The sequence below is a fragment of the Megalobrama amblycephala genome, linkage group LG17, assembly GCF_018812025.1.
Source record: "Megalobrama amblycephala isolate DHTTF-2021 linkage group LG17, ASM1881202v1, whole genome shotgun sequence".
In the NCBI taxonomy this organism is placed as follows: domain Eukaryota; kingdom Metazoa; phylum Chordata; class Actinopteri; order Cypriniformes; family Xenocyprididae; genus Megalobrama; species Megalobrama amblycephala.
The window spans coordinates 5,576,185-5,588,301 of NC_063060.1; the positions used below are offsets into that span (position 1 = coordinate 5,576,185).

A 12,117-nucleotide genomic window follows, 5' to 3' on the forward strand; every position below is an offset into this window, starting at 1 on the left:
AACCTGTTGAAAGCTTGGTCACATGAGAAAGCTTGAGTTGGGGAAGAATCCCTGGCATACCTCCTCTCGTGCTTGTCGTTCTCTCTCCTCCTCCAGTTTCTGGATTTCAGCAAGCGACAGGGCATTCTGAGACTGAGACAGGGTGTTTGCTGTGGTCGACTGCTGGCCCCACTTGGAGGATGAAGGAAGCTGGCAATATAGACACGAAAAAAATAAATAAATAACTGTTCAGTCAGACAGTCAACAAAAAAAAGAAAAAAAAGGTGGTATTTTCAGGTTATGCATCAACCATGTTACCATCATAAATTCCCTTTTGTAAAATAACCAGTCTTGTGATCTGCTAAGCACAAAAAAGGAAAACCTATTCATAATAACTATACAACATAATAATAATAATATTAATAATTCATTACTTGTAATTATTATATTTATATTTACATTTTTATAATACACAGAATCATATTGAATTTATTTAAATAATAAAAATTTAATGCAAAAATTCAATGATAAAAATCTAAAATTATATTGCAATTGCAATAATACTATTGCACTGTAAAAATGTAATAGTAACAATAGTTACTTCTAATTACTTTTTGTAATTATATTTATTTATTTATTTACAACTGTATTTAAATACTCAAAATCATGTTATTTAAAGTATAAAAATTAAATCAAATTTATAACTACTGCAATAATACCATTGAGTTGTAAATAGATTATTTAAAAAAACAAACAAAAAAACAAACAAAAAAAAACAGTAAAATTACAATAATATTATTTATGGCTGCCTTAAATTCTTTGAGCTTTTATTTTGGCTGAAAACCGCAGGGAGACCTTAAAGCTTCTCTTTTGTTGACAGATTTATAAACAATTCTCATTACAGATTTAGGAAGATGGTTGGCGAGAAGGTAAACATGCATGAAATACATGTGTTTGCTTAAATTTGAGGGAAAAAATGCTGCGTTTCAACTCACAGGCTCAAATAATCCAAATAAATATGGAAAAATCACTTCCATGAATAATGGATTATCTATCAATCTATATCAAAATGACATCCTTTCAGAAACTGAACTCCACAAAGACAGTAAATATACGCTCTGCAGGATTTTTCACCTTCATCTGTGCGAGCTGCTGTTGTTGCTGCTGCTGCTGCAGTCGACGGAGCGCCTCCTGCTGCTGCTGCCGCTGCCTCTGTAGCTCCTGCTGCCTCTGCGCCTCCTGCTCTCTCCTCTTCTGCTCCTCCTGCTGTTGCCTTGCCAATGCAGCTGCCGCAGCCGCTGCCTCCTCTTCTAGCCTCTTCTCTTCCTCGCGCCGTCTCTGAGCTTCCAGTTCTTCCTGTTTCCGCCGCTCCTCTTCCTGCTGGAACAAAAATAATGAACAAAAGAATCAATAACAGCATTAAACCACACCTAATATTGTCATCTCAGCTAATATTGCCAAACTGACCAATCTCAGAAGAACCAAGTCATTTGTGGTAGAATAAAGCCATGCATTAGTGATTGTACCATAGTTAATTGCTGATCTTAGTTCCGACATAAAACTATATCAAATATCAAATATCAAAATAACATGAACAAACAATGAACAATCCTTCTACAGCATTTATTAATCTTAGTCTGTTAATTTCAGCATTTACTAATTATTAAAATCAAAAGTTGTATTTGTTAACATTAGTTGATGCACTGTGAACTAACATGAACAAACTATGAATTACTGTATTTTCATTAACATTTACGACTAATAAATACTGTAACAAATATATTACTCATTGTTAGTTACCCACACTTGTGGTCTTGGCCACTTAAGAGCACGTGCATGCGACAGGAAGTGAGTACACAAGACCCATATCTTTAAAATGCCAAAGTGCAGTGCCCTTAATGCACACTAAAACCACACTATCGGAAGCGGTATTCAAGGCAATGCGTATCCCACCGTGCACTACGTTCGGGAACTCAAACGTCCTGAAATCACGAGACGTTGAGGAAAGTTAAAAGTTAATTCCACTGCAAATTAATTAGATATAACATATAATTTGGTAGTAAATAGGTGCAAAGATGAGTAGGCTGTGTATTTTGTACAACATTTGCAACTGCTTTTTATCACTTAATTAGAAGCACCACAATTTTAAAATCGTCTTCTGTTAGTTACATAGCGACCACTGAACAGACATTTAGAAGTTTATTTTAAAATGCAAAGTACTGAAAAAGCTCTGTAAAAAAATTTTTTGCAACACTATAATTGTGTCCCATCGGGTAATGAAAAGTTGTATACACTTGCAGTCTTCACGCCTACTTGAACACTTGGGCCAAATACAGGAAATACGTCATGTAAGTAGACAAGTGGTCAAGTAATATAGTAAATTATATTGTACATAATTTGCAGGCATCAGGAGCCGCTACCAATATGCAGAGTATTGAAATAGTTTTTGAATGTGCGCTCATTTTTTATATTCGCTTTCCACGTGAACTCTGTGTATAGGGAGCGGCAGTACTGACCACATGTCACCGCACATCCCTAATCCACTTACTAAGATGGACATAGTAACAATAGTTGGCATAAAAAAAGTTAAACATTAAGACTATTTTGTAATTGTTGTACATTTCACCTGTTCATTCAAAATACCAATTTTAAAAACTACTGGCCTAAACAAACCTATTTCTCCAAACTTAGTTATTGGTAATGACCCAACAAATGCTATTTTACAAATGCTTTGAATATGGTTAAACCTAGGGCTGGGCGATATATCGCATGTGATTCTCACGCGCATTTCGTCAGTAAAGCCGGTTCCCTGATTACCGCTAAATCGCCATCACCTGCTTTCAAATGAAGCGCCATTTAACAGACAGAGCCGTAGTTCACTGATAAGCCACGCAAATATCGTGTTCATTATCGAAGGCGATTCATCTGCGATATGAACGTGATATTGCGTAGCTTATCAGTGAACTACGGCTCTGTCTGTTAAATGGCGCTCCATTTGAAAGCAGGTGATGGCGATTTAGCGGTAATCAGGGAACCGGCTTTACTGACGAAATGCGCGTGAGAATTGCATGCGATATATCGCCCAGCCCTAGTTAAACCAATTCGATTTCGGATCCATTTTATAATAAATATTCAAAAGCAGGCAAGTCTTACCTGCTTGCGGAGGAATTCTTCCCTTTGTCTCCTCTCTTCCTCTTCTCTCCTCCTTTCCTCCAGCCGACGGAGGGCCTCCTCCTGAGCCAACCTTTCCTCCTCTTCTTTCTTTCGCCGCTGCGCCGCCTCCTGCTCCCGCTGCCTCTGGAGAGCCTCCTCCTACAGAAGACACAGCTTTTTTTTTATATCACAGCTTTTTATACATATTAGGGGTGGGGAAAAAAATCGATTCAAATTGATTCACAAATTTAAAAAATTGATTTTCTTTATTCTTTTCATTATGAATGAAGCTTATTTTATTACAAAAGTGCCTATTTTAACGGCACACGTCAAGCTTTTCTTTCAATCTTGCCACCTCTTACATGTACAGCTATTTTTTTTTTTTTTTTACACACAAGCAGCGCGTTCAACTTCCAAAAGATTCCCATCCCTAATATAAAAACCAAAAATCATTAACTTGTTTAGGTGTGTGAATGTCAGTGTGCCATTTCCTTTAATGAAAGCACATAAAGAACAGTGTTTGTGCTTGAACAGCAATCAAAAGTGCCATGTGAATATGCACGAGAAATGCATGCTAAAAGCAAAAAAGCTCTCATTCACCTCTATGGTACCATATTTTTTTAATTGCAGAGCTTTTTATTTGAAACTCAGCACTAGTCATTACATAGTTTTCTCTTATCTACTGACCTGCTTACGGCGCGCCAGCTCTTCTTCCTCTAAACGTTTCCGCTCCTCCTCCTGTCTGGCACGCAGTGCCTCTTCCAGTCGCTTCCTCTCCTCCTCTTCCCTTTTGGCCCGAATCTCTGCCTCCCGTCTCTCCATCTCAAGCTTTAGAGCAGAAAAGACCATTTAAAAATTTACAAAATGAGAATTTACAAAATGAGACTCCTGTATCAGTCCAATGGTATCAGAAACTTTACATCACAACTCTTATCTTTCTCACCTTCAAAGCTTTGGCTTTCTCCAGCTGCATCTGTTCAATGGAAGACGCTTGAGGCATGGAGTCTAGAGGCAGATCCCATACGCTACTCCCTTCCCATGCTAAAAAAAACACAAACAGACTCACAATAAGAATGTAATAGGATTTCTCAATTTGACTGTTAGAGATCAGCATATTTACAAACTTAATTACAAGTCTTATCTGTGAGTCATCAATGTTTTATGTTACATAAAAGAGCATGAATATTGTGAATGTAAACACAAAATATGATAGCAAAAGCCACCGTTCCTCTTAAAAGCAAAAAAACAACTGTCAAATGCCATGTTTCTCTTCTGCTTGATTGGCATCTATTCAGCTGAGTCAAATCACTTGCAACAGGGTTATACCACGAGACAAGCATGAGTCATATCCAAAACTAAACAAGTGGCGCGTTACTGTAAGTGAGAGTAGAAAACAAGCACACCACACACACAAACACACACACACACACAATACAAGAGCTGCAGGAAAACCACAGCACTTTTTCCATTTAAAGCTTCTGTGGCACTCTTGACTCAACTGCTGATCTAATGAGTTGAGGAATTCTGGACAACAAACAAAATGAAGTGAAAAAACTGCCACCATCAATTCTAAAACATCTGAAAGTTTGAGACACAGATGAATGCATAAACTGACTCTGTTCAAGTATGTGGGGGGGGGGGGGGGGGGGATCTAGATATTCAAAAATTTGCCTCTTAACATATTCTAGACTAGGAAAATGTACATTTCCAGTTCTAAATATGTCCATGTTCTGATCTTATAATGCTTAGCAGAGCAGATATCGATGCTGACGTACTGCTGGGAGCGGTGGGCTGCATGTTTGGAGAACAGGATGCCTGAGTGGAAGGGTTCTGCATTTCCCAAACAGATCCCGAGTCTGGAACGGACATGGAACGTGTGACGGGAGGTAAGAGGCTCTGTTGCGGCTCTGATGTTCTGCAAGGGCACACAAATCAAACTGTGAGATGGTGTCACAGACGCTCAACCGCAATACCAATGCAGTGTATCACACTTCCCACGCAATGCATTAATATGCTACTGTCCTTTGTTTGCCCTGATGAATGTGAGATTCTGACAGGGTTGCTGAAAACAAAAGCAAATTAATCTCACCTGATCTTGAGCGCCTGATGGAGGAGAAGATTGAGCTGCTGCTGTTGAGGAGGAGGAGCAGCAGAGCTTAAAACTTTCTGCTGAGCCAAAGCATACTGTTGCCTAGAGGACAAGAGAGAGTCTTAACTTTTGTTCTGATTTTTAAAACTTTTTACATGTTACATGATTTATAATGTTTCTAACTGATTTTGATTTGATCTAAATGTGGTACTTTTAAATCTTCACAACTGCGATATAAAGTCAGAATTAAGGATGGGCCGATACCACAATTTTGGCTTCGGTACAGTACCTCAATCTAATACCGGTATATCGGTTTTAAATCGATACCACTACAGGGTCTAAATTTTGGCTCGAGTATTGCGCATAATTTTACTCATTCTCGTAGGTTTCACGTTTACAAAGTGGGAAATTACCACAAATGTTTATTAGCAAATGAATCAATAAAGTAATCAAATCAGTAATTGGTTACCATTTGATCCCATAGTGTACTACAAGTGGTAACTAAATATTTTCTAAATACAGAGATAGTATATTAAAAGCACATTTAGTTCATATTCATGGTGTTTCAAAATAGCACAGTTGAGTACACTTACATGTTCTTAAGATTATCTTAAGAAGTACTAAAGAAGAATCTTTAGTATATTAAGTACAAAATTAGTGCGCGAAAATATAGCACTAAGTATAGGCCTATATGCGCGCTGTGATACAACACTCTCGAGCGCGTTTCGGACAACTGACGGAAATCACATGCCCGCATCTTTTTAAACCTTGCAAATTTGAACATTCAAGCGATTTTAATCATTCAGTAGCAACGTTTCTTTGCGCTGAACCAACAAACAACACACACACACAAGCTGCCTGTATAGAGCTTGTGCATTCCGAATTGAGTTGTTTTACCAAATACACACAAAATTGTCAAAAAAATGTCCGTCTTAGTGAGTATTCACATAAACACAGTCGGTTATGTCTGTGAATTTAAAAAGTTTAAAGGTGCCCTTGAATGAAAAATTGAATTTATCTTGGCATAGTTAAATAACAAGAGTTCAGTACATGGAAATGACATACAGTGAGTCTCAAACTCCATTGTTTCCTCCTTCTTATATAAATCTCATTTGTTTAAAAGACCTCAGAAGAACAGGCGAATCTCAACATAACACCGACTGTTACGTAACAGTCGGGGTGTACGCCCCCAATATTTGCATATGCCAGCCCATGTTCCCAACATTATGAAAGGCATTAGACAAGGGCAGTCAGTATTAACGTCTGGATGTGCACAACCAAATCATCAGACTAGGTAAGCAAGCAAGAACAATAGCGAAAAATGGCAGATGGAGCAATAATAACTGACATGATCCATGATAACATGATATTTTTACTGATATTTGTAAACTGTATTTCTAAATGTTTCGTTAGCATGTTGCTAATGTACTGTTAAATGTGGTTAAAGTTACCATCGGATATTACTGTATTCACGGAGAAAAGAGAGCCGTCGCTATTTTCATTTTTAAACACTTGCAGTCTGTATAATTCATAAACACAACTAAATTCTTTATAAATCTCTCCAACAGTGTAGCATTGGTCGTTAGCCACGGAGCACTATCAAACTCATTCAAAATCAGAAGTAAACAATATAACAGTATACAATACTCACATAATCCGACGCATGCATGACAAACACTTTGTAAAGATCCATTTTGAGGGTTATATTAGCTGTGTAAACTTTGTTTATGTTGTTAAAGGCAAGCGCGAACTCTGTGGGCGGAGAGCATGGGATTTAAAGGGGCCGCAGCATAAAATCGGCGCGTTTATAATGATGCCCCAAAATAGGCAGTTAAAAAAATTAATAAAAAAAAATCTATGGGGTTTTTTGAGCTGAAACTTCACAGACACATTCAGGGGACACCTTAGACTTATATTACATCTTTTAAAAACATAATCTAGGGCACCTTTAATAGTATCATTGCATGTGTAGTAGTGTAAATGTGTAAAGTTACAAACGTAAATAACGTTTGTAACTTTAAATTAATCGTATGGATTTACCTATTTAATGTATTAACAGTGATTATTCAGTGTTATTTTACATTTGATTACTTTATTTAATTTCTTTAACTAGCATCCCTAAATACTGTTAGAACTACCTATACTCGAACAAATATTATGAGATCTAAACATCATTGGTTCAAATGCAAGCTGGAGCTTTCATGTTATCTTAACGTTATGATCTTATGTAACTTACGTGCGTTGATATAAAATGTATAAATTTGATCGTTTGAATGATGCACTGACCTATCGATCTTGTCTTGTAAGTCAGGATGAGCAAGTGACAGGTGCTTGGCTAGGTTTGATGGTTCTTCATCATTTTTATAAGCAAACTAATTCCAAATTATGCCTCTACAGCTGTCATTATTAATTAATTTTGGGCGTGTTGAGTGAGATTCAACTGCTTTATCCATTTTATTCCTCTATGTTGTCACATTTGCCGGTTTCGTGTCAGTTTGGGTAGCACACTGCCACCTAGCGGTGAATGTCGGAACAGCAGCATATACCGAAATGAGCAAAATCATAATATCGTACCATTTAAAATAAAATATATACACACCGGTATTTTCCCAGTACCGGTATACCGTGCACCCCAGTCAGAATTGTGAGTTATAAAGTCAGAATCGCGAGATATAAAGTCAGAATTGACTGAATGGAGATTATATCTCAGAATTCTTTATAAGATGCAAAAGCGAGTTTATATCACACAATTCTGACTTTATAACTTTATAAAAAAATCGCAATTTTGAGAAAAAAAGTCAGAATTCCGAATGTCTCATATATATGTCTGTATAACACGTAATTCTGACTTTATATCTTTACAGAGTTTAGGACAGAACTGCCTGACAACTAGGGGTGTAAAGATACACTCAGGTCACGATACGGTACGTATCTCGATACAGAGTTCACGATACGATACGTATCACGATATTTTGAACAAAATGAAACTGAAATTCAAACAAGATTTATTAAAAAAACATGAACAAATTTCAATAATTTTCCTTGTTGTACATGCAAGATCACATTTCAATAAAATAAATAAATATAAAATTAATAAAAACCTTCTGTATTCAAATTAACAGTTGAATAGGGCTGTCTGTCACTGAAAAAAAATGTTAAATTTAACATGAACTTAGAGTTATGAATAGGGGCCGTTCACATATCGCGTCTAAAAACACGTGGAAGGCGCGGCCGCACCGCTTCTCCTTCTTTTCAAAGCGCTTGCGCTCCTGTGGCGTCGGTCGTTGCTATGCAACCATGAACTGAGCTCTCCAAGAGGATCAGGATGTTTCTGCAAAGGATAAATGATTTCTAGCCCTTGCATTAGTTTTACTACGAGATATATTGATGGAGATAAGATATAAAAACCACCATGTACAGCTATGATCAGCTGTTCGGCTGAGCTTTTGATGTTTTGTTACGGAAAGGCCATAGCTGATCGGTTGATTCTTGTCACACGACCTGCGGTGCGCTAGCGGCATTCTGAGAAGTTGAGAATTGCATGCGCGTCGCGACCGCGTTGATCCCTTTATGAGCGCGCCTGCCGCCCGGCTACATTTGAAAATAATAACTGACTTGCACGCGGAAAAGACGCATGTGAACGGCCCCTAACTTAAAGCAAAGCATCGCAAGCGTCTTTTGCTTTTCTGTGAGCACAGCTGTTGCTGTGCACTGCGGTGAAAGAAAGCCACGACTTTTCTCACGCGACCATGCAAGAGACTGACATGAGAAACGTTTAAACCTGCTTGCAAGATTCAATGTGTGCCCGAAACACTTACTGAACTAGAGAACTGATTGAGACACACCATCTACGATAAATCGTTACACCCCTAATACTTATAGTAATTTAAAAATGTGGTAGCATTGGATCTGGACAGGAAGGATAACTCTGGGAGTTGGAAGGGGTGTGTCGCGATTCTGCCTTCTCACGAACCTGTATCGCGATTTCGGTTTCATATCGCATATCGTTACAGCCCTACTGACAACAGAAGAGTGGAATGAAGGAGTTTTTTAACCAATTAATTTGATGTTCTTTCTGCTTGTGGAAAAAAAAAAAAAAAAAAAAAAAGACTTCACCTTTTGCCGTCATACCTGAGTAAGTACTGATATTGCAGCTGCTGTAGCTGATACATATTTAGAGCATTAATCTCCTGTTGTCTCTTCATCCTCTCTTGATCTGGATCTCCCTATATACAGACAAACACACACAAAACTTTTAGGATGCTGAGCAACAGGGGAAGAAGTCTTATCAGATAATTGAGTCTCTTTACCAGTATGGGAGGTAGTGTGGGGCCGGGTGTAAAGGGCACTCGCCCCCACAACTTAATCATCTCTCCCAGGGGCTGGAACATTTCGTCACATCCTCGCTTCACCTGCAAGGTCATGGTGAAATAGCCCGCCTGAAACCACTCAGACATCTCCTGGTTATTAAATGGTCCTGTGAGAAGACAGATAGACTAGGGTCACTGAATGTGGCTATTTAGAGTAACACAGTAACATTTTGAATTCTCTGCAGTTGAAAGGCTTCGTCACAGGCAAGGGGAAAAGTTGTTTGCTCTTTGAAAAGCATTCAAGGTACAGGTTTTAACATTCATGACACAGATTTAATTGAGTAACTGAGTAATTTCTAGTTGAGACATAATTGATTAGTTGAAAATTAAAATGTTTAAACTAGAATGATATATGATATTAAGGATGGGCAGTATTGACAATATTTATCAATGTGACAGAAGTGTCATTGGAGATTTTGCTATATCATCTCTCAATGTGTAAAATATCCACGCAGCACAATATTACTTAAATATAATATTTTATCCCTGTAACCATCTGGATCATATATGAAAAAGACCAATTAGAGCCAATACAGGCAATTTACCATAGGAAATTTTTGGTTTATAAAGCTTTTTAATGGTTTTTGAGGTTGAGTTGGTTTTTGAAATAATCTCCAATATTTAATGAACGATTCGATGGACAGTGGCGGTCTTAGAGGCAAAGTTGCTCTAGTTGCTCCAAGATCTAACACATGGTATGAATGCCGTGGAAAACTGTTCGATACACAATGCTTTATGTACGTGACAAATGCAAAGTCTCCCCCTGATGGCCGATTTCATTCTAATTTCTCACAGGCCTCTAGGGCCGCGAGTCAAACAGGCCCAGCAAGTTTAGTTTCAATTGGCCTCCGTTAAACTTGTCTGATAGCTGTTCACGTTTCACTGGCCAATGGCAGACGTTTTTTATGATACATCAATGTCCTCGTAGACTATTGTGGCACCTCGGACCAAGACGCTGCATGCTATTTTTCAAGTCAATCGGACTAACGGTGTAGTAGTTCTAGCCAATATCTAATTTCGCTCACGAGTTACAGCCATTTTAGTAGAAGTGTCTCCACCCACTTGATGAAATGACCCACACCACCCACAAATGAAATTTCAATTTTTTTTGATAATTATTGATAATCAGACTCCAGAGAAAGGTTCCGATTGGCCCAAAAACCTAGGACTAGTTCACAAAAAGTAGTTTTTTCAAAAAATCCAAAATACCCGAAAATTTCACCAGAACGACGAGCGAATCCACCATTCTGGCATGCATTTTGTCCGTCTTGAGCCAAGGATTCCAATGATATAAGACACTTGAGCCTAACGGATTAGGAGTTATGAGCCATTACGTACTTTTGACCGCTGTAGTGCCCCCGTCAAGCCGATCGGGGAAAGCCTTGGTGACGTTGTAGACGGTGCGAGTACTACCAGCCCTCAAAGTTTCAAGTCTCTACGACTTACGGTTTGGTCTGCCAGATCACTTTTAGGGGAGAATGCTGATCCTTGGAAATTTTAACAATTACAATAGGGTTTCAGCGCTATGCGCTTGAACCCCTAATAAATAAAAATAAATGCAGCCTTGGTGAACATAAGAGACTTCTTTCAGAAACATTTAAAATTCTTAAAAATTTTATTTATAATGCAGCGATAAAATTAGTTTGGATCCTGATTTGCCTACCTTGGATCTCTCCCTGTGGATCTTTGTAAAACCATTTGAATGCAGCCTCATGAGTAACAGGAAGAGCTGTGGGTTTGGGACCAATCTTGGTGGCCAAACGGTCATCGTCCACACCGCCGTCTTGCAGGTATGCCACCATTTTCTCAGCTTCCTGTTTCAGTTAGGAAAAAGTCTACCGTTCAAACAGTCGATCTTCACAGCAGCATTATAATATGACTGATAGACCCGATACCTTTAGCAGTATTTTATACCAATAATTTACACCGTGTCTACACCAGACTCACGCGGTGCGATGCAATGCGATAAATGCAAATTCAACCGATTATAATCAGTGATTCTGTCTACACTGAATGCGGCGCAAAGAAACAACAAATTCCCGACAGTAAACTGATGACACATTCTATTTCTGACGTACTTTGGGTGCTTGCGCTATTTCTGACACAAAGAGCAAATGGATTTGCAACTGTTGCTTTATCGCGTCCGGTGTAGACACAGTGTTAGGCACCAAATTAATATTTAGATGCAAGCAGAGTTGTACAATAAACAGTCATTCACACCTGCTCAAAGTGCTTGAGTCCCTCATCCTCATCCATGTCAGAGGGCAGTGCAGAGGGCCGGCTGATAGGACCCACAATGCCCGTGGAGTGGGGGAGAACAGGAGCCACCACCACTGGCATCTCCAGAGGCTTGACCTGCTGGGTTTGAGTGGGCACTGACTGAACGGGGAGCACAGAAGTAGTAGAAAGCGGAAGATCTGGAAGCAGAGACAGTTCAATTCAGCATTCCCTAAATGAAGGCTACAGGGTTTATTTCCAAAAATATCTTCACAAGGAACTATTTTTGCTTAAGTATTTGCATATGTT

At 38.6% G+C, this 12,117-nt stretch overlaps 1 protein-coding gene across 4 annotated transcripts in view; it reads right to left on the reverse strand.

Annotated features, from left to right (window-relative positions):
- gigyf2 (GRB10 interacting GYF protein 2) overlaps positions 1 to 12,117 on the reverse strand; it is a 32,547-nt gene that overhangs the window by 9,610 nt on the left and 10,820 nt on the right. For 2 of the 4 annotated variants that reach the window (XM_048162647.1, XM_048162645.1), the window contains exons 13-23: positions 11,812 to 12,008; positions 11,255 to 11,405; positions 9,532 to 9,698; positions 9,353 to 9,447; positions 5,222 to 5,323; positions 4,908 to 5,047; positions 4,076 to 4,173; positions 3,820 to 3,960; positions 3,133 to 3,291; positions 1,114 to 1,356; positions 61 to 189 (exon numbers count right to left, since the gene is read on the reverse strand). In XM_048162647.1, coding sequence (XP_048018604.1) covers positions 61 to 189; positions 1,114 to 1,356; positions 3,133 to 3,291; positions 3,820 to 3,960; positions 4,076 to 4,173; positions 4,908 to 5,047; positions 5,222 to 5,323; positions 9,353 to 9,447; positions 9,532 to 9,698; positions 11,255 to 11,405; positions 11,812 to 12,008 — 1,622 coding nt within the window. Of the gene's footprint in view, positions 1 to 60; positions 190 to 1,113; positions 1,360 to 3,132; positions 3,292 to 3,819; positions 3,961 to 4,075; positions 4,174 to 4,907; positions 5,048 to 5,221; positions 5,324 to 9,352; positions 9,448 to 9,531; positions 9,699 to 11,254; positions 11,406 to 11,811; positions 12,009 to 12,117 lie in introns of all 4 variants that reach the window. The other 2 variants (XM_048162646.1, XM_048162644.1) reach the window with 1 other exon arrangement.